This window comes from Tachypleus tridentatus, chromosome 12 (genome assembly GCF_004210375.1).
Source record: "Tachypleus tridentatus isolate NWPU-2018 chromosome 12, ASM421037v1, whole genome shotgun sequence".
Classification (NCBI taxonomy): Eukaryota; Metazoa; Arthropoda; class Merostomata; order Xiphosura; family Limulidae; genus Tachypleus; species Tachypleus tridentatus.
The window spans coordinates 35,023,420-35,046,752 of NC_134836.1; the positions used below are offsets into that span (position 1 = coordinate 35,023,420).

A 23,333-nucleotide genomic window follows, 5' to 3' on the forward strand; every position below is an offset into this window, starting at 1 on the left:
TAGGGAACGGTTAGCGTAGATAGCCCTCATATAGTTTCATGCAAATTTAAAAAAAAAAACGCAAACTGTCAAGGGAATAAGTACTCCAGCTAGTTTACCATAAATTGAAATTTTAATAGTAAAACAAAATTGTTTTCTGTTTTATAATTTAATTTCGAGGTGGCGTATTGTATAATGGTGTCAGCGAGTGGAGAAGGTAGTAAGCAGCAGTGTGCTGTTAATTTAGTAATAGGGGACTTTTAATGTATATTTGCATCGTTTGGAATGTTTTAAAGCATAAAGAAATTCTGCTATGTGTAAAATATGCTTCTCGTTTGTTTGTTTGTTTATGAGTCCTGTAAATTCTGAGATGATTATAATTTTTATTTTCAGTGTCTGTGCTCGAGCCGTGCAAACTGCATTTTGTAGTATAAATACTGAAATTTTGTGAAAAAGTCCGATAGTGTAACATACTAATTGTTACTAATAGTATTACACTATCATCATTGTATTGTTATTAAATTATTGTATGCATATTTTACAGATTTAGTTTTTCACCAGAGGTGAAATTGAAAAAAGAATCTGTGAAGTAGAGCCACTAGAGGCTCTGTTGTTATAGGTTACTAATAGTAAATCTATATTGTGAAATAAAACGGATGACAGATATTACGTTATGAAATTAGTTTCATACGATAAATTTTTATTTTTTTTAATTTTCATATACTGGGACAATGGCCTTTGCAGTTTCTGTTTATTGGACTGATAGCGTTAGTTAAATAATACTCTTTATTTGAACATGTATTTAACATAAAATCTTGTAAATAGTAAGTCAAAGCAACATATTGGCTTAACTTATTAAATTTAAATTGTACTTGTAAAAAATTTAGGGAGTTCTGAAAGTCACAAGTTAAACTATAACTAGAGTAGAGGGTAGATACATGTTAACAGCAAACACGAACTAGCTAATATCATTCAATTTAAAAGATTGCATTTTTACAGGTCCAGAAAAATGATAAATGATCTCAAAATTGCTGTTGTTTGTTCAAGTAATCAAAATCGAAGCATGGAAGCTCATGCCTTTTTGAGGTGAGACTAAAATAGGAAGATTTTATGTCATGTAATTGAAACCAAGTGATTAAAACAATGTTTTTTGGTATTTTAAGAGTGAAAAATTAATGTTACTTAAGTTATTTGTCATGCAACATGTTTGGTAATTAGTATCATTGAAATAATTACATAAGAAAAATATCTATTAAGGAAATTTTTACTGTCAAGATCAAGGATAATATCTCCAACAAGGTATTACATTTAACTAAAGTTATCTGCACTACAGTACGAGTGTTTACTTCCATTGCTGTTTAAAAATGTTTTTGCTTTTTTTGTTATCTGTATGAATGATAATTTCTTTTGAAATTTAGAAGTGAATTAAATTCCAAAATTTCTTGACCATGAAGAAAATAAGATTTGGCTAGACTAAAAATATCTTGTTTTTTGAATTTTATTTCACTAATTTGTAAGATTGTTTTCTTGAGAAGAGAATAAAAAATTAAAGCATCAAAAATGAAAAGTATTGATATTTTTCTATCTGTTCTTTATAACCAAAACGTTACTACCTCAATGTCAACCTGAAATATTTTATACTTGTTTAAAGTAATGCCTGTTTTGTACATTTGTATTATTGTATGACAGGAAGAGATCTGGGCCATCTCTGTAAAGTCACTTTATTCTAAATGTTTAAATATAGAACTAATTTCTTTGCTTTACTAGAATTTGGGAAAAATATAATATTGCTGACTATTCCACAGGTTTTTCTTAAAAAATTTGTGATCTTTGTAAAGCCTTACTATATTTTGAATAAGAGGAAACATGAATGTATTTTTAAGTGAAAAATAAAATCAAGAAATTTTAATCCAAAACCTAGAAAAACTAAATAGACTTTCATTATCTGATTTAGTATTGGTTGATGTGTAACATTAGGAATAAGTAGTGTTGAGTAGTCCAGCACAGTAGTTTGCAAATGCCAGTCTATAGACCAGTGTCTGTTTAAGACAACTGAATAGAGAAGTTTTAATTTCAAATATATTTACTGATGTGTATTGTTTTACAATATATAGTATAAAAGTATTTTTAAAAGGTTGCTATTGTACAAGGCAGTTTGTGAAAAGTTTGTGTTACTGAATTTATCATGTTAATACTCTTCTACCAATAAAAATTGTGACTATAACTCAAAACTTTGGAAGAAAATATGGTATTAATCAATTCAAACTAGTTCATGTAAAAATGTTTATTCATTGATTTGAACACTATAGGCCTGACACAGTGGTATATCTGCAGACTCACTCTGCTCAAAACCAAATTTTCGATACCCATGATGGGAGCACAGATACTCCATTGTGTAGCTTTGTGCTTAAATTGAAACAAGCTGTGGACTTGAACAGCTCCACTGCAGTATAGAGAAGTGAAATAATCATTTTTATTGAGATAATTTTTAAAATTGGAATCTTTTTGTAAAGTTTTTTTTTCAAATTACTTTTTGTAGAAAGTTTTAAAAAAAGAAATAATAAATATCCTTATACATTTGTTTGAAATAAGTTGAACAAGTTTCATTTCACATTTAAATAAAATTATTTTAATTACTTCATAAATTATAAAGTTCTAAGTCTTAAAAAACAATACTTACAATTTATTAATGTCAAAAGTTCCAAAACAGTAGTTATTCATATTATTTTTGAGTGTTATGAGTAAAGTAAATCTTAAGAATGGTATCAGGTTCAAATAAATCATGTTCACTTAGGTGATTCAGAGAAGTTTTATTAATTTTCTAATGTTTAACTATTAATCTATCAAGAATTTATTAGCTAATAGTAGGCTTGTACTGTACTTTTTAATCAAGAGTCTGCCTTGGTAAGATTGACACTAGAATGATGTTGAATGTTTTAGCAGTTATGTTTGTGTTCAAGTTGTCAGAAAGCTTCAGTATTTGTTTGTTTTTTGTTATTTTATTTTCTCAACAGATAGATTAAAATCTGATGAGGAATGAAATATTTCTTTTTAGTGCAGTTTTCCTGCTTCTGTGTAATTATCTTGTTCATTTTCCAGATTTTTAATTCTTTGATTTTCTTAATATGTTTGCAGTGTTATTTAGTTTAGTGACTGACTGTAAGTGTTTGTTTTGGTAAAAAGAGTTGTAGCTCTTCATTAGTCGGTTGACATCTTTATGTCCTACAACTTGCTAATTTACTGTAAGTCTTTAATATTCACTAGTGTATAAGTATTCATGGTTTTAGTTAACAACATGTTTAATGAGAAGGCTGCTATTTGTTTGGATATTTTTAGTTGATTTCTTAATAGTGTAAACAATGTAGTAGTATATGGATATTTTCATAGACTTTTGATTTTATAATTTGTGAGAAATTGAACTGCTTGAGAAAATAGGTTTGTCTTTGTATATTTGTGATATTTATAGGAGTTTCTTTTTTCTTATATATTCTAGTTATGAATACAAAGGGCTTTATAAGGTGTTTAATGTTTTGAGGTATTTTGTCTTGAGCACAGTATTTAGTTGTTTATACTATAACTAGACGTGACTCGAGCAATGCAGTCGATCACCTATGAGCATTGATTACATCGGTTAGAATTATAAAATAATCAACTAAGTGAAATTTATGTTTCTGATTATCACTGTTTTTAATTATTCCAACAATTCAAGTATTGCCAATATGATTTATAATTATTATTATCAACGTAATTTAGGTGCTTCAGCTTTATGAATTTTATGACTCAATTAATAAAAATAAATGTTTCTGATTATTACTATTTTTCACTGTTCTAACTCCTCAAGTCTTGTGTCAAAATTGTCAATTATTCTTTGTTTTATTTAGGCAAAGTATTCATGATTAATATACTGGAATGGGTGGCAGTTGCCTATTGTAAAAACAACAACAACAACAAGAAACTTGTAGAGGGCAACATTTCAAAATTTTTCCATTCTTTGTCTTCACTTGTGTTTTTTTTTACAACAGGCAGTTGCCATCCATTGTACTATACTCATCAATAAGCAATTAGTTTAGCATAGCTTATATAATTTACGGGAACAAAGGACCTGTTGGCCCATGTAGGCCTTCCCCATTCCTGACTAAACTAAACTTTGAAATAACAATAAAACATTCATAACTGATCATAATAACTCAAATATTTATTAAGAATTCCCTTAAATATATTGCTTTTACCACATCTGAAAGAAATCCATTCTAGAAGTCACAAAGTTTCCAGTTAGAAAATTAAGACTTAATATGGATGACATCCATCCTGTGAAAATTGTATCTGTCCATTAGCCCTACTATTCTCAGCATTAAATGCAAAAAAAATAAAGATGATGATAAAAATACAATCCCTTAACATGATTTGACTGTAATGTTTCACAATCAATGTGTCTGAAATTAAAATCACTGATAATTGTGATCTTGTTAACAGCTAAAATCTTATTATCATTGTAAAGTTTCTCATTAATTTCACCAGTAGCATCTGGTAATCTGTAAAAAATATATGCTATAAGCCTTTTCCATCTATATCCACTAACAGAAACTCAAATGGATTCCATCTCCTTGCTATTATCTTTGATATTCTCAATTTCAACAGGAAGTGACTCACATTTTAACATGAAAGCTCTTCTCTCTCCTCTCATGAGTACTCTTATTATATAACCTGTAATCCTGTATTTTGGAGAAAGTTTTACCATCAAAATTGTCTACATTTACCCATGTTTCATTTATTTCCATTATATCAAAATCCTTGATTCCCACCAGTGCTCTAAAGCCACCTATGTTATTTCTTCTAATATGACAGTAATAACAGTAAAGTTTTTGTTTAAAACTGTATTTATACTTTATTCCTGCTAAATGTCTCTCTGCATATAATTTTTTCTTGCATTTAGTTTATCCTGGTTTTCAGTATTATCTTACCCTATCTTAAAACTTCCCTTACAGCTGAGTCGATAACCATTGCAAACAAACCAGCCTCTACCCTATTTAAATGTAAACCATCTTTTTCAAAAGCTCTTTTCTGATATTGGTTTGGTTATTTGAATATTCTTTAGCACAATGCAACAAGGCTATTTGCACTTTCCATTCTCCCATTGGACTGATCTCACAAGTCCAACTGGTCAGTCTGTTCAAATTTACTTATTAACCTAATCCTAGCATTCAACCTTAGTGACCAACTTATAATTTCATCCCAGTTATTAAGTACAGGTTGTATCTCTAACAAGTTATTATGGTTCCTTTCTTTAATTGTCTTTATTGTTCCCTTTTACTTTAATTACACTTCTTTACATCATTAGTCCATCACTGTGTGCATTATAAAGGTTGTATCACTGTTAAGACTCTACTGTTATATCACTTTCTCAGTCTGTTTGGTTGGATATGGAAGGGAATTTATCTGAATGTTTTATTTCACAGTAATGTTATAGCGAATAAAATAACTAATAGGATTTTGGACACCATATTTAAATTCTTATCGTAATCATATTGTTCATTTTAGTAGAAACAAACAAGCACCATAGAAATGGAAATTAACATATAGAACTAGAAGTTTAGTCATGAAAATGTACTCTATATACATGTTCAAAGCTATATCAACTAGAACTGGATAATTAATGATTTTTGATAACAAAGTATGATTTGTTCATACATTGACAAATTCAAAGAGTTATGTACAATCAAATGAGACTAAAATAGTTGGAATAATCTAAAATAACAAACACTAATTTCAGTTAGTAGATCATTTTTGTGACATTAATGGATTTATTAGTAAGTTTATTAGTCTGTTATTTTGTGATACTGATTGCTGTAATCGGTGCTCATAAGAGAATAATTATTTATGTTAACTGAGTTAATCTCATGGCTCTTGTGTGAAAAACATTAAAAAGTAAAGATTTATATATTGTTTTACTTCATTTCAAAATTACTTTTTATGAGGTTGTAAAAACCAACTGACCATTTCTGTCCATTTGTTTGTGTAGTAAGTTAAAGGGAAAAAAGCCTTCACTTTCATAATACTTAAAAAAAATAGTGTTTGTAAATCTGATATTTAACATTTTGAGGTCTAAATAACCATAGCTTTTAATATCTGGGGACAGCTTTAGTAGCTGTATGTTTTAGTCGCAAATTAACAATATTGTTTTTTTTTGCCAAAAGACAAAGTGTTGTTAACTATGAGCTTCAAGAATTATTATTTTCACATCCATCTAAATAAACAATTTTGATTTTAAAAGTTTCCCAAAAACTATCACTGACTGCAAGTGAGATAGGAGAATATATTGCCAGACTTTGTCTCCATCTGAGAGTAATTTTTAAGATGAAGTCCACTTCTAATACATGTTAAAGTTATTGCAGTGAAAAAAATTTCATTTAATCATTAATAATGGCTTAATGTTTAGATTGATGAAAGAAACATATTTAAAATTTTAGAGTTATTATGATTTTGCAGAATTCTCTGATAGGTCTTTTGTAGAATACTGTGTGTGGTTTTAACACCTTTACTGTAAATAGCAAAAATATCAACTTGTGAAAAAGTGTGCAGAGATTGGCCCTGTGGCTTAAAATTTAAAATAACATTTTTCAAAGTATACAAGAAATGAAGTGATTTAATTCTGGTGTTTAAAATTGTTATGTTTGATATTGCATGCAACTTGTTTTGATTCAGACTTGGCACTCCAGAGGTTGTTAGACATGACACTTGAATTAAGTCTAAGTGACAGCATTGAGAATGTGACTCAAGAACTGACCATATAAAATGGACAGTTTCACTTGATGCTTTACTAAAACAAACAGAATCATTTAGGGACTAGTCATTTGTTTCTTCTGTATTTTAATGATACACATAATGATTTTAGTTTGAATATAAAGTACTGATTTAAGTTATGTAATATACTTCATTCTCATCAGATGTTAGGCTTTATGATGGTATTTGTAAGCTAGTTGTATTTAGTGCTTATTTATTTTCAGGGTACAGTGGTTAAAGGAGTGTGGATCTGAAGCACTCACAGTTTATAAGGTGCAAGGAATGGGTTTTGTTTGGATACTTAAGACTGGCATAAAATTTAAAGGATACTATTGATGAAGATGTGCAATTTGTAGATTTTGCAAATTGGAATAGAAATTGAAGACTAACCTAAATGAACTACAGGTGCCAGAAGAACAGGAGTGTAAACTATGGGAAGTGGCAGAAGGATACAAAAAGGAACATAAATTTTTACTGTTAAGGAAAAAAGCAGCTAATAATGTGAATTTCAGGAAAACATAAATGGTACCATTAATGATGTAAGTAGTGGATTTAATTGTAATGAGTAGATTCTGTTAAGTAACAGATTTCAGCATTTACTTGTGCATAAGAGTAACTGCGAGAAGGACAAACAAGAGAAACATAGAATGAGAATGAAAACTTGAGGAGGTTTTGATTTATAGGTGACACTTTGATACTGTACATGGATAGAAGTCTTATGGATAAATGGTGAGAAAAGAATTAGATTTTACTATTCAGAGGCAATGGTGGAGAGTATAAATGATAGTGATACAGTAAACAGTCATGTTGGGAAGGGTCGATCAAAGAAGCTAATTAACAAGTACAGGGACTTGTTAAAGTCCACTTTAAAGGCACTTGAAGAAAGAGCAGTAATTCTGCCTGTGATACCTCAGAGACTTAACTGTGAGGATGAGTTTATATCGATCATCCTGAACATTTACTAGGTGGAGACAAGATAATCACATAAATTCTAAGCTTGTTAAGAAAAAAATTGGAAAGTTTGAAGAATTATAAAGCTCCTGGACCAGATAACATTGGGGAATGATCTCTGAAATTTCCTCTTGAAAAATGGAGCATTATATGGGATCTGATTGAAGTGTTTAAGAGTATAAAGGACATTGATAGTGTGGATGCTTCATCTTTTTGATACTTAATGCTAATAATTGTAGGGCTAAGGAACACAAATATAAATTTTTACAAGGTAGAGGTCATTCTCAGTTTTATTTTTCTAATAAGGTGGTTGACCTTTGGAATGGATTTCCTTCAGATGTGATAGATTTAGTGCATTGAAGAGACTTATTAATAAATATATGAATAATAAGGACTAGCTTTGAGTGTTTTTATTTTTATTTTGAAGTTTAGGGAATGGAAAAGTCTAGGTGGATTAATAATCCCTTGTTGTTCATAAATTGTATGGAATACAAGTAGGTATCAGAGCTGAATGCTAGGCTTATTGTTAACATGTAATGATTGGCTAGATAACTTGTGGTACAAATTCAACTGGAAAAAGAGTTGTTTTTTTTTGGAATGGATGATTTACATTTAAGTAGCTAGGGTGAAGTTTATTTTCAAGGTTATTAACTTAGCTGTAGGGGGAACTTTAAATTAGAACTACACAGTAATGAGTGCCAGAATAAACTAAATGAAAAAAAAAAAAAGATATAGAGAAGAAGAGTTGTGGATGAACAAAACAAATTAGTTCTAAGGTAGGCTTAATTTTTATTTTGAAGTTCAGTGACTGAAATTCTTAAGTAGACCAAGAGTCCCTTGTTGTCCATAAATTGTAAGTAGGTTATTAGAGCTAAATGCTAAACTTATGCTAATATGTTAGAATGAGCAGATTGGCTGGAGAATTTGTGGTATAAATTCAATTGGAAAAAGAGAATGTTTTTTAAATAGGTGATTTACCTATAAGTAGCTAGGGTAAAGTTTATTTTCAAGGTTATTAACTTAGCTGTAAGGGTTGTTTTGAACTACAACTAGATAGTAATAAGTGCCAGAATGAACTAAATGCAAACAAAGTATGTATGTGTATATATATATAGAGAGAGAGAGAAGAAAGAGTAGTGGACATATAAATTAGTTTTAAGAATAGGCTAAATTTTTATTTTGAAGTTTAGTGACTGTGAAAGTTTGTGGAACAACAGGTCAACCCCTTGTTTTCCAAACGTTGTATATAACTAGGTTACCATATCTGAATGCTAGGCTTCTATACAACAGTATTGTATGTTGTATGTCTGTACTTCAGAGGGTGTACACCCTTGTGCAAATTAATTGAAACAAATGGTCATTTTACAATATTTTTAGCATGGCGGTCAGTGTAGGATCGCTGGACCCGCTGATTTCCTCTAATAGTCATTTTTAGATACAGATGGCATCATTAGATGTGTTTTGCAGTACAGTCAATCTATTTTTGGGATATATGACGAAATTTTGAGGAATATGGAGGTTCATTGAGTCCAGGTGAAGATACATGAAAACTTGTAGTTTCACATTTTGTTTGCAGTTTTCATGGGCATTTTTTTCATTTTTTACATTTATCTATAAAGGAAGCAACTTTTTGTGTGCTGAGATAACCTTTCATCAATTATGAATTTACATAACTTCTGTCCATGCAACAAGTACTGCAGCTGGTATGTTTATATGTAAGAATTAGCTGGGAAGTATAAATTTAATTGGAAATAGAGATTTTTGGAGTGTATTTACACTTAAGTAACTAGGGCCAAGCTGTAAGAGTAGCTCTAAACTAGCACTAGACAATAGTGAGTGCAGAAATAAACTGAATACAAAAGAAAGATACAAAGAGAAACAAATACTATATAAAAACAAGGAGGAGGGGAAATTGTTATTGTAATGCTATAAATATAGGAAATACAATAGAGGACTTTAGAGCAATGGTTGGAACAGACAGTATTGATAAAATAGGGAATAACTGAAACATGGTTAAATGTAGACAATTTTGATGACAAAAATGTCTGAAATACATGGTTACTAATTATTCGATAGGAATAGAGTACTAAAAAGAGGTAGCAAGGTAGCTTTATATGTAAAATGTGAGTTACATCTTTTTCAACTTAAGGGAGTAAAAGTAATTACAGGGAGGTTTAATCTGAGTTTCTGCCAGTGGTTATGGGAAGCAAGGTTTTAGTTGAAATTTTTTATTGCACAGAAAATAAAACTGATTAATGAAAACCTATAGTGCTCTTGAGATGTCATCTGTTAACGGCATCATGATTATGGAAGATTTTAATTTCAGTCAAAGAATGGGAAATTTTAGAGCCAAATCATGAGACAAACAGGTTTATAGAAATTGTTCAATATACTTTTCTTCATCATGTAATCACAGAATTTACTAATGTCAGTGCTATTTTTGATATAGTGTTAACTTCTAACACAGAAGTTGTTGAGAGGATGGAGACCAGAGAAGATCTAGGTAACAGTGACCATTGCTTAATTAGGTTTTAATTGTTGACTACATTTTAAATTAAGGAATAATGAAATTTTTGGTTATAAATTTTGAATAAAGGTGAAAAGAATTATCTGTTTTGGATTGGGCTGCTAAGTATATTGGAGTTACTAATCAAATATGGAAAAATTTTGTATATTACTTTTACATATTCTAGATAGATGTGTTCCTTATTAAACAAAAAAAAAAAAGATGGGTGAAAGTAAAACACCAGGTTGACTCACAAATTATATAAGGGATAAAAGTAAAGGAAAGCATCATAAATGTAAGAAGTTTAAATTAAATGCTGTAATAGGAGACTTAGAGGACTGTATAAAATCTAGAGTGTTTTTAAACATGTTATTAGGATATTGAAAATGGTATATAAAATTGATAGACAGAGACAAGGTTGTTGCATCAATTCTGAGCTCATTAAGGAAAAATTGTGAGTTTTAAAGAATAATAAACATTTAAAATTTTAGCATGGTTTCACAATGGAAAACTTTTGTCTTACTGATCTTTAACATTCTTTGAATAAGTTAGTGCTTATGTAGATGAGGGTAATGGTGTAATTTGCATCTAAATTTTCAGAAAGCTTTTGACAAGATTCCACATAAAAGACTTGTTTAAAAAAAAATCTCTAGTTGTGAGGGATAGGGTGGACATTAGATCAAAAAGTGTCTTGATGGAAGAAAGCAGAATTTTTTAAAAAATAGAATTAAGTGAATCTAACCTAATGTCACAAGTGGAGGTACCTCTTTTTGATTTACATCAATATTACAGATGAAGGAATGACCAGTAAATTAGTTGATGATATTAAGTTCTTTGGTATTGCTGGCTGTGTACTAAAGAAATGTGATTAGATGAACAAATAAATTTGGTAGGAATAACCTTGTATTAAAGAAATGTATATTGAATACAGGTCAAGGTAAGAGGAAATTTAGGTTCTATTTACAGAAATATTGAATACAGGTCTAAAAATTTTATTATATCATTGATTAGGCCACATTTGGAGTATAGCTTTTAGTCTATACCTCCTTATCTTATGAAGAACATTGAATTGTTCAAAAGGGTTTAGAAGATTGTTTATAGGATAATAATAGTTGGTTAATACAAAATAATGTGTAAAGGAGTCTAAACGTTTAGATCTACTATTATGGAACCAGAAGTTTTGACACTATGTGTTTCTTTAGTCCAATTGGAGTGCAATTCTGGACACCTGCAATTTTTCAAGAGTCTGGTGTCCAAAAGAGCAGTGTTTTTATCTCATTGTCTGTAAGATGTTGGCTGCTCAATGGGCTTGATATCTTTGTCTCTCTGATCATCTTGTTATGATCTATGTAGACAACTACACTGACATTTCAGGCCCATGAATACCAAATTTTGATTTTTGTCCTGTCACGTTCCATTAACATCAAATTTGGTGGTGGATTGATTGTCTCATCGAGACCATATCTTTACCACAGTGTAGTTACTATATCCTCTGGTGTTTCAGTGCTTTTTCCACTTTAAAAGTACTCTTATAGACTAAATTGCCAGTTCCTTTATCATCAGGTATCTACTTTTTTGTTTAGTAGTCTAAGACTGCAGCTCTGGCTGTAGATATTCTGAATCACTATTGGTCTTTTCTCTTTTCTGTATGTTCTGTCATCAATGACTTTCCATCTGACCTCTGGCCTTTTTGTTTGTTTGTTTGTTTGTTTCTCTAATTCATATGGGCATTTTCAAATTATTTCTTGTCAGTAATTCTCTTCTTCTGGACTAGAACCTTCTCATGGCTCCCATGCATCTTATAGTTGAACATTTGACCATCTTTTCCTAAAGATACATTTTCTTCTGCTTCTCAGTTGTAGAAGATATTGCCCTGATATTTTGTCCCAGGGACTGGGTCATTATATTACCTGACTGTTATTTTCTCTCCAGGACTTTGGCTACCTGACAGGATGATCTTCTTCTTTTTTTCTAATCATATTTCCTTCTCTTTCTTTTCTGTATGGTTGTTACTACTCCTGTCTCCTTTTTATTCCTGAACAAAATATCTTTTTCTTTCTCACCAGTAATGGATGAAAAGTATTCCCTGTATGAGAATGATGCAGTCTACCACCGAGTATGCCTCATTAGATTCCCTCCTCTAGTGGATGATATACTGGTTATGGGTTTCCTTTTCTGACACTATAATCTCAGAAAGAAGCTTGTATTTTCACTTTTCTTCATTTATGCTGATCAGTCGAGCATCTATGTGAGGTTTTAATTCTCAGTTCTGTGCAGGGGTGAATAAAGGTTTTGAGAAGTTAACATTTTCCTTACCTGAAAATGTATTTGAGATGACTCATCACCTTTCCATTGAATCAACTGCTATTTTTCCCCATTTCCAGTATGTTTCTTTTGCTTTACCAAGAATGTGCTTGTAATAATATAGTTGATTAGACTGCTGACATGATGGATGTGTCACCCTCATATTGCTAGAGTGTTTGTAGCATAATGCTGTTTGCATCACAGAGTATGATAGGACATGATAATACATATTTGAGTGGAAATTTTGTTCAAGGCATGGCCCATTGGAAAAATAGTTTTGGCAGTGGTGATAGGTAATAGCTCTTGATTTTGTTAAGAGGTGGTAAGTAGTTATCTGAAATACCTTTTAAGATAAGAAAAATGTTAATTTAGAAGGAAGAAAAGCATCTTCAAGTATTATATTTGACAAATTACTGGCCAAGGTACTAACCTTTTGCAGGGACTTTCTAAATTGTTACTTTATCAGCAACTCCTGTGTTGAATTTGAAGTTTTAATGTAAACAAAAAACTAGCAGACAGAACACCTACAGACAAAATACAGATGGACATAGTTTTATTGTGTTTGTTGTTGAATGTGAAGTTAAAATTAAAAAGGAAAATATTACTTTTGTTATAATTTATAAATAATGGTTGAGATTTGAAAATAGTTTTAAAAGAGGAGTAAACATTCGGAAATGTTACATTGTTTATAGTAAAAGATAAAAATAAATGTCTTTGCTCACTCATAGTTGCAATTAATTTGAAAACATTTGGAAATTTTTGAGCATTAGTTGACCAGCCAGTTTATTGTTCATCAAGTACATTGCCATGATTAAAATCATCACTCTTGCAACTTTGTCAAATGATGATTATAGTTCGACTTCAATTTTATTTCTCAACTGGAAAAATAACAATATCCTGGTTTTTAGTTAAACATTATTTTGTGTAAAAGTAAAATTTAAAGTTGTGTCTATCTGTTTGGATAAATACTGTAGTTAATATGTATGATAATTAAATTTCATTCTATGATAATTAAATTTCATTCTTCAAGCTCATTAATTTGTGACTTTTGCAGGAATATTATGGTAGCTAAATAGGTGTTATTGAATGACCAGTTTCATTAACAATGAAATTTTCTTTGTTTCTTTTTTTTCAGTAAGAAAGGTTTTAAAGTCAGATCATTTGGGTCTGGGAATCAAGTAAAACTACCTGGACCATCTCCAGATAAGCCTAATGTGTATGACTTTGGTATTTCTTATGAACAAATGTACCAAGATTTGTTATCCAAAGATAAGAGTTTGTATCCTTTAAAAAATTGATATATATTTGTTTATAAAATATGTATTAAAGCCTGTTAAGTCATTACCCATTTGTATTGAAACTCAAAATCTTTGATTGTTTTGATACTGAGGTCTAAAGACGTTCACAGAAACTTCCACTGAAAATGCTATACTGTTTTAGCAAGTACCAAATAAGCTTAATTTTTGTTAATGCCATGCTTGAACAAGATTTCTAAATCCCAAGGTTTTCTTCTGAAAGTAAGCTTTAATTGGGGCACTAGTCTTATACTAAGACAAGATTTGGTCATTATTGGATCTAAGGAAAGCTTTTATTTATGATGTTTGTTTGTTTTTACCTAAATTGTGGTTAAAGGTAAGTTGTGTAGCATTTTCAGCTAAAAACTGATTTCCTCATAGATATTAGATAAAACTTCCACAATAACTGCAGAATTTATCTAGAAGAAAATAATGACATTTCTTGTGTGTGAGATATTTTAACTGAGTGTTCTGTTTGATATGTAAAGAAGTAGGCTGGGCACATTTTAAGTAAACGACCAGAATGTTTATTCATAAAAATAGGGAAAGAGAGAGAAAAAACTAAATTGCATGTTCAACATTCTGGTTTTGTTACTTTTGAGTCAAAATATTACAATCCTGAACATGACAGTAATTATGCACTGGAAATGAGTGAGAGAAATTGATAAAGAAAGTAAATGTTGTATTGCTTTGTTTTTGTAAATGGCATTTTCTTGTGACCTCTTTTGTCTCATAAAATTGGTCATTTATCTTATCTAACTAACATCAAAGGTTCAGCCAGCAAAGGATATTCCTGTACTATATAGGTTAATATAAACCTAAAATACAGACTGAAATATCCCTGTGGGCAAAATACATCATCTACCAAAAGAACAAAGAGTGAACTTCAAATAACATAATGTTAAACACCTTGAACCACTTGCTACCATCATGACAGTACATAACTATTCAACAGTTTCGCATGGTAGGAGCATATAGTTTGCCTGTATACTATAGCCCTCCCATTTCTCTTTTGTGGGCCTCCCCTTAGACCAACAATTAAAATTAACTGTAAATCCAATTGATTTTAAACTCAGTGTGATTCAGAAGTTTATGAAAGTTTACCTTCTTCCTGTAACATTTACACAAACTAAAACTTCACAAAGTTCACAAATGTCTGGTGGGCATTCATGAGAGTGGTTTTCTCCAGTGTGATTCTTGTCTTAGCTCCAGGCAATGAGTCTTCCACTGGATTAATGGCCCTTGCAGTCTGTCAGTCCTCTACTGTTGAAGACTGTAGTTGTTGATGATTCTAGAACCAACTTGATCACCATTGTGCCAAGCTTTTCCCATATCCAATACACCATCCAACAATTCAACTTCAGCTGTGGTGTTGGGTGTGGTGTGTATTATGTCAAACTCCATGGCTCCAGCTTTAGTAGCTCTGTTAGCCTTCTTACATGGAGGTAAGCTCCTGATGTGATTCTAATTATGAAAAAGGTAGACTGACCAACACCAGAACTTTATTGTAAATACACAAAAGTTAGGGTTCAAATATAAGGTTTACTGAGTTTTAATTGGTCAGAACTCTAGCTAAGTATATAGGATTTAAAGGTTTCATATTGTCCATTTATAATCTTGAAGGAAGTATTAGTTAAATAACATATCTACGGGCTTAATGTATATTCAAGCCAATCTTAACTTTTAAAATGTGTCTGAGAAATCGGAAGACTTCCTAACTTGCTCAAATTTCCAGTTTATCAGCTACTTCTAACCATACTGCCTATTAATTGTCACCATCAGACAGTAGTCACATGTACACTATATTTTCCAAAACTGCCACTTCTCTGATCTATTCTCTGTTTGCCATGCACAGCACTCAGCTCCAGCAGAAGGGATGGAGACTACATGGACACTACACTGTTCAGTTGACTTGACTCAGGCACATTACCTCACATTTGACAACTAGCTTTTACCAACACTACCATTGTCTTCTTCAAAATACTTTCTTCCTTATAAACTGTGTAATAGTTAGCACATTTACAAGGCTTCACCACATCAGCAACTCTATCTGCCTCTCTTTTTACATTTACAGCCAGAATTTTCATGCCTTAAAACTGTATGTTGTAACTAAACAACATCAAGAAATCATTAGGTGGAACTGTACTCTCATTAAACATATTTCAGTACCCCTGATTGAGGATATCTCTCTCATGATCAAGTAAAACATTGGACACATAAATGTATATATATTTGTCATGATAATTTAGCCATTTAATAAAGACCATTATAGGAACACCAGATGAAATTGACTACAATCAAACTGTCATCTTGAAACACCAGTTAAATTGTTTCCTCTTTTCATTTTCACATGAATCTTTACTTTCATTAAAACATTCTCTCATCATTAATTTATAAATTCCCAAATTCAGAATTGAGTTCTCTTTCAAGTCCTATCCATGATCTTCCTCTTTAGTTCTTCACCTCTCTGTTATCTTTTATTGCCATTTTCTTTGTGTAGTTTCCTTATTCATTTTTATTTGGTTCAGACATTAGTGAAGGACTTAGTGTAATGTTTCTGACATATGTTTACAAATATCCATTGATGCATATGTAAGCCACCTTTACACTTTAAGTAGCACTATTTTGTGATGATTCTCAAACTCAATTTGGTTTTGTGTGCTCAGATAAAGACTCTCTGACCAAAAGCTTCCTACCATTATTAAAATATGTGTTCTTAATACTCTATTTTAACCACCTGAGAAAAGATTAGCATCTCTTCTTTTTTTTTTTATGAGATCCAGCATACATCCTACAAACATCTTGTATAAAATCTAGCAGGCATAAGATTATGCATTCTGCTAGATTCTTGAAACTTCAGATCTTACTCCTTTTGTAGTTCAGAAAGCAATTATTTGTGATGCCCCTTCGACCATAGGTCATGCAACAACATGACTGTTTTAGCTGTAAGAAAATGAGTAATGGCCAATAGATGTAATCCATATTTCTGCTGAAGTTAAATAAAATTTCCTTGTTTAATAATATCTCATGTTTTTGAGGATATGTTTATTTTAAACAAAGTGATCCCTATCTGTTTCTTGTGCCACAGCAAAGTGTTCCACGAATCTCTGTCTTCACTCCACATGTATCAGTTTGTATCCACTAGACAAAACTCACAATATGCATGAAGCCAAAATTATATGCCCTGTTTCCACTGACTAGCATCAGAAGGGCTAGCAATGTCCAGAAGAAGTTGACAGATATCTTTGTCATGTTGGTTCTTAAGTCATAATTTGATGCTTGGTAAATGAAGACGTAAATATAGCAACATCAGTAGGTCATAACCTAGACAAGTATTTGAAAGACAGACGGTTCCATGGTATTAATTGATTTACCTTCCCTAATGAAGTATGCAGTGTCTGTTCAGTTTTACTTTCTATAGTTCAGGTTGACTCAAGTTTCTTGGTTCCACAATTTTTTTTTGGCTTTCATATTAAATGTGAATGGTGAAATTATGCATACTTCCTATTTTTGTCTATGCCCATTCTTTTTCAGACATATGGAATTAATTATTTTATTCTTTAAATAGAAGTATATTCTGTAGATGAATCAGTTTTCCTGAAGGTTTGGTGAGTTGCCAGAGCAGTTTGTTTGTTAGATGTGATTGAGTTTTCTTTCTGCTCTGAAGTCATCTTTGAATGGTATTTATGCAGACCAGACATTCTTTATGATTGCTAGAAATATCATGATAAATTTCTCTTGAAGCTTTTATGTTTCGTTTTTCTTTAGAATTTTCATCTAATTTTCTTGCTGATAAATTGATATCACCATCTTGCAAGACCAAATTTGTACACAGTGGTATTGTTGATATTTATGTTGTCATTAGGAGTTTCAGTGTTGTAGACATCATTCGGATTCATCATCAAGATCGTTACCTAGCTTAAATGTACTAATTCTTTTAATATTTGAAAATATTTTGCAAAGGTTATTTTGCTTGGTTCCAAAGTTTCATTGTTAAACTTATGATATTCTAAATGAATAAATTGAATTCAGTACTAATACTCAGTGTGGTCTTCGAGATATAGCACTTGAGCAAAGCAGGGTGCTGAAGATGTGAAATGATGAACTAAGGTTTTTCAGAGTTTATAAATTAATCTGAAAGCCAGTCATGCATGATAAACTTGCATGCCCTTATATTCTTCATTTTCTTATTCAGTGTCCAGAAATGTTATGTAGTCAACATGAAGAACATGTGTGAATAATTATCTTTTCTCCTCATTTACATTCCTTTCTCGTAGCACTTTACAAGAGTAATATAGATTTATGAATGTGTGTGTGCATGGTTGAATGACAGCAAATTGCCATGAATGAAAGCCCAACTGGAATTAGCCACAACACACTGCAGTGATTTGAGGGCCCGGCATGGCCAAGCGTGTTGAGGCATTCGACTCGTAATCTGAGGGTCGCGGGTTTAAATCCTGGTTGCACTGAAAACATGCTCACCCTTTCAGCTGTGGGGGCGTGAAAATGTGATGGTCAATCCCACTATTCGTTGGTAAAAGAGTAGCCCAAGAGTTGGCGGTGGGTGGTGATTACTAGCTGCCTTTCCTGTAGTCTTACACTGCTAAATTAGGGACGGCTAGTGCAGATAGCCCTCGAGTAGCTTTGCGCAAAATTAAAAAAAACAACAAAAAACAAGCAGTGATTTGATCCATGCGAGGAAAGATTTGTCATAAACTGAAAATATGTATTCTTCATTTTTCTCTACATGTTCTCATGTATGAACTCAAGGGATTATAATTTTAGTTTTTGCTTTGTTACCTGTTCTTTATCTCAAACTTTAAACACAAAATATCCCTAACAGAATTTGCTGAGTATCTTTTCATGCATAGTTTAAACCAGTTTTTAGCTTTAACATCCATTATTTTTGTCTGGAGATTTTGTCATACTTGATTAGGCAAGGTAATGTGGCTATTACTTGTTTAGTTTCTTCACAAAGTGTAAAAGAAAAGATAGTGTTATGTCATGGTTACTGAAATCATATGAACTTTTATTTGCAGTATTATAATTTTAGTTTGATCACATAAACTTCCTTAAACCATCTGTAAGATATACACAGAATGGAATACTACACATGCTAGATAGAAATAGGAGAATTAAATCACATCCTGAAAGATTTCAGTCTTGCATGGACAACTTTGATGTTATTTTCACAGCAGAAGAGAGGGTTTATGACCAAGTAGTTGAAGGTAAGTGTTTTCTCAGATGTGAAACATATCTATTTCAGTTGTGAATATTTACATGTGGTTGTTTATATTTATAAACATATTGGTGGCCTTTCTAAATCAGTTTTGTTTAAACTTTATAGTTTGAACATATTGTTGAAAAATAATCACCAAAATTGACTCTGTGTGTAAAAGTACAGTAGTAAAACAGTTACATTACATAATTGGTGATATGTAGCATTTCTTTATATAAGAATTAAAGGGTATCCACAAAACATTAACTTATATTTTTCAGAGATCATTAGTAATAATGACATTAATTTATCAAATCAAAAATATCTTAGGTGTGAAAAAAGGAAAACCCAAAAAGGGGTTCAATGTATGACTTAAAGAAATAAAAACAAAATTGGCAGTCAAACTTGAAGCTACACTTATAGCATTGATAAGAATTTTACAGCAATTATTTATTGATTAGTTAGCCAAGCAACGTTTCTTGTTCAACTGTGGGCATGTTGGTTGACAAAATTCTTATCAGTGCTGTTCATGTAACTACCAGTTTGACCACTAGTATTGATTTTATTTCTTTAAGTTACAGCTGAATCCTTTTATTGGCCGCATCATTTTCTCACACGTAAGGTGTTTTTGATTAGATATTGTGACTTTGTTAATACACACCAACAAACCACAGCAAGTAAGAAAGTGACACTTGATAGTAACCAACATTGGCTTTAAGATTTCAATCGTATTATTCAGAACAGATCTATACTTTATGGAACCAACCAGATTCTTTAAAATATATGGCAATAGTTTTTATTCTGTAAAACACTGTTATAGTGATGCCATAGAATTTAGATTAACGGTTTTTTGTCACCACCCTCATGCACTTATAACTGTATTATAAGTAAAAGGCATGCCTTATATACTCTTGTCTTTTCTTGTTTCTGATATTCTGCTTCAGAATTGTCTAAAAGGACACCAATAGAAAACAGCCCTGTACATATCATCAACATCGACATTCAAGATAATCATGAGGAAGCCACAATTGGAGCTTTTCTTATATGTGAAATGTCACAAATGGTAAATAATAATTACTCAAGTTACATTTGTTTTAAACAGGTACATTAAATTAAGAATTATGTAATTTTATTTGATTTTAAAGTATATGTTTTCTTTTGAAGTCTAATTATTTAGTGCAGATAAGGACACCTTGTTATTAATTTGTGAATGGCAGTTTTTGAAGCATTAACAGTTATTTCTTTGTATACTTGTAAATTTTTATTTTTTTCAGATGGCTGATTCTGAAGACTTGGATAATGATATTGATGAGCTACTTCAAATGTTTGAGACAAAAGCTCAGAAACCAGTTCTTCACACAATTCAATTTTATTGACAATTACCTCTTTTAAGGCTAAAAGAAAATGTTATCTGTTCTAATTGTCCAGAAATTATTTATAAAACCAGAACTTCCTCTAATTTTTTTACTTCACATTTAAAACATTCATGTTCTTCCTGTAAAAAAAAATGAGAGTTGGAGAATGTTGACCTAGGATGGAGTTAAAGGTCAAACTTAATGTAATTATAATTATTTTTAAAAAGTTCTTCTATTTCTCAAGAAGTAGAACAGGAAAACAAATGTGTTGTTTTTTTCTATTGACCGATATGTGACAATGAAGTACAAGGTTACAAAAACATGTAAAATTTTGTTATTCAAGATAAATGTGCTTGAGATTTGTTGTAAGAGTGTGTGTCAAATGCAGTAAAATCTCAAAATGTTATAGATGTCAAGAACAGTACTATTTCTAAAGATATTTATTATGTGTACTTTATTTTGTTTATCCATATAAACAAATAACCATAATAAATAGCCTGTAACTTTTTTTCTTCAATAAAAGATTAGTGGTTGCAGTCAACAAGAATATATCTGTTTTGTTTTTATCTTTTGTTCATCTTGCAGACCTCTTTCAGTCATAGTTAGAGCTACTACTCTTAAGAATGTACTTAGTATTTGAAGTTTACAAAAAAGTTAAAGCATTGAACAAACACTTATAACATTAACCAATGATAGCTGGCAAATGAGACACTTAAAATATTTATATGGTCTACTATATTGGCATAGAAGTTAAGATTGCATTTTAGTGTTGTACTGGTATGTCTTAGAGTAGCTTTAATACTGTTGTTTGTTTTGTGTAGTATAATCTGTAACTGCTAGATCTAAAATACTGTATGTAACTAGTGTGGTGATTGATTCATCATTAAATTAAACATTTAAAAGAATGAATATAATAATCAATTCCAGGTTATGTAAAATTTGTTCATAATTCTTTTCTGTATACTTGTTTTTTATATTAAAAATTAGATTATTGATTTCCATATCAAAAATATTTACTTATAAAAAAAGGTTTAAAGTTTGTTATTAAGTTTTTAAAAATAATAGAAGTAGAAAAAAATATATATTCTTCTAAAAAGTGGGTTTTCTTGTCATTACAAATTTAGAAGAATGCTTTGATCAAATGGAAATATAACCTTTCAGAAACCAGGAATATATTCTGGTAATCATAATGGAATGGTAACATGTAAATTGGTTAAGGACCTTAGTCCTAAGCATACATTTTTAAAAGTTAGACATTGTACATATAAGTTGTTTTGAAAATTAATGTTGTGTTTTTCATCTAAATGTAAAGTTTCCTAACCATATCTCTTAAATTCCTATGAGACATTAATACAGTTGAATCATATTTTTTTATATCTTTATATATTTAGTGAAATTTCATATAATACACAATGGGCCTAAATTAATGGTATAGGATTTCACAAAAGCACATTTTAGTCTAGAAATTCAAAGGGTCTTGGGCTGTAGCTGATTTTTTCCAGTGCAACCAGCAACAGCAAATGAAGTATTCACTCAAAGCCATTTTTTAAGGTATATTTCACTGCATCAGTTATCATAAAAGGGGATCAGGCTTCAGTAGATAATAATAAAGTTTATGCTGTAACAGTAACTGTGTATGTAATTATCCTGATAGTACATTTATTATTGTCTACCAAAACTTGCAATAAAGGTATACTTAATATTTTCAGGAACGTAAAAGATTTATATGTAAAAAGAACATTATCTTTGTAGGTAGAATAGTGCAGTTCAATCAAAATTAATGACAGAAATGAAGCATCTCGGGACTCACTCTTAGGACCTTTGCTCTTTTTATTTACATCAGTGATATAGATGAAGGAATGGTAATAAATTATTTAAACTTGCAGATGATATTAAGGTTTTGGGTATTGTTAACTGTGAAGAGGATTCTGGTAAATTACAAAAGGATTTAGATCATTTAGTGAGTTTAGCAAATAAATGACAGATGGGTTTTAATTATTATAAATGCAAAATAATGTATGGAGGTTATCATAATGTGAATTATAAATATAATTTTGATAAGACTAACCTTAACAATGTCATGAAGGAAAAGTATTGTGAAATAATAATTGACCAATCTCTAAAGCCATCCAAACTCTTGCTGGTCTTAGAGCAAAGAGGACTTTAGGTTGTATGTTCAAAAATATTAACTACAAGTCTAACAAGATTATAATTTCATTATATATATATATATATATCACTGGTTAGGCCATGTTTGGAGTGTTGATTAGTCTTAGGTTCCTTATCTTAGGAAAGACATTGAATCATTTGAAATTGGTCAGAAGATAGTTCCTAGGATGATAATAGTAGATAAATACAAAATATTGTGATGGGGTTTGGAAGAGGATTACTAGAGTGATGCCTGGAAGAGGTTAAGACCTCTGAAATTGTTTTTGTTGGAAAAAAGAAAAGGTGTTAGAGAGGATCTGATAGAGGTGTTTAAGATATTAAAGGGAATTGATAATGTTGATACATCTTATTGCATACTTAATGGTAAACATTCGTAGGACTGGGAAACAAAAGCTTTGGCAAAATAGGAGTCATCTTCAGCAAAGACAGTTTGTTTTCTAACTGAGTGGTTTACTTTTTAAATGGGTTGCCTTCAGATGTCATGAAGACAGTAAATTTAAATTATTTTAAGACAAAACTTGAAAACTATATGAATGATAAGGATTGGCTTTAAGAATCTTTTTATTTAATTGAAAATTTCACAGTTTACACAAAATTACAAAGCATTATTTTACAATATAAGACAAATGATCATGTGTTTTTACAAATATCTAAAGAAAACAATGTAGGTGACTAGCAGCAGTGACTAAAACTATTAAATAAAGGCTATTCTTAATTTCACATTCTTCACCTTGTAATGTAGGCTATCAATATACAAATGGAAGAATCATGAAAAG

General features: G+C 30.7%; 1 protein-coding gene across 3 annotated transcripts; it reads left to right on the forward strand.

Moving 5' to 3' along the window:
• Nucleotides 1–131: 131 nt before the first annotated feature.
• LOC143235592 (RNA polymerase II subunit A C-terminal domain phosphatase SSU72-like) lies at nt 132–20,935 on the forward strand. Of its 3 annotated transcripts, none has more exons than XM_076473830.1 (6): nt 132–196; nt 979–1,065; nt 13,656–13,799; nt 18,904–19,043; nt 19,978–20,096; nt 20,308–20,935. In XM_076473830.1, the coding sequence occupies exons 2-6, from the start codon at nt 989–991 to the stop codon at nt 20,407–20,409; spliced, it is 582 nt and encodes a 193-aa protein (XP_076329945.1). In that variant the 5' UTR covers nt 132–196; nt 979–988; the 3' UTR covers nt 20,410–20,935. The 3 variants fall into 3 exon arrangements, with proteins under 3 accessions (XP_076329945.1, XP_076329947.1, XP_076329946.1); XM_076473832.1 differs by having other exon boundaries at nt 160–199; XM_076473831.1 differs by lacking the exon at nt 132–196 and adding an exon at nt 273–296.
• Nucleotides 20,936–23,333: the final 2,398 nt, after the last annotated feature.

What these genes read in the sequence shown, in the direction of transcription:
- LOC143235592 (XM_076473830.1), top strand. Translation starts at nt 989, where the DNA reads ATGATAAATGATCTCAAAATTGCTGTTGTTTGTTCAAGTAATCAAAAT. An exon ending in TTATGACCAAGTAGTTGAAG is followed by an intron (nt 19,044 to 19,977) that starts GTAAGTGTTTTC and finishes ATTCTGCTTCAG; the next exon opens with AATTGTCTAAAAGGACACCA. An exon ending in TATGTGAAATGTCACAAATG is followed by an intron (nt 20,097 to 20,307) that starts GTAAATAATAAT and finishes TATTTTTTTCAG; the next exon opens with ATGGCTGATTCTGAAGACTT.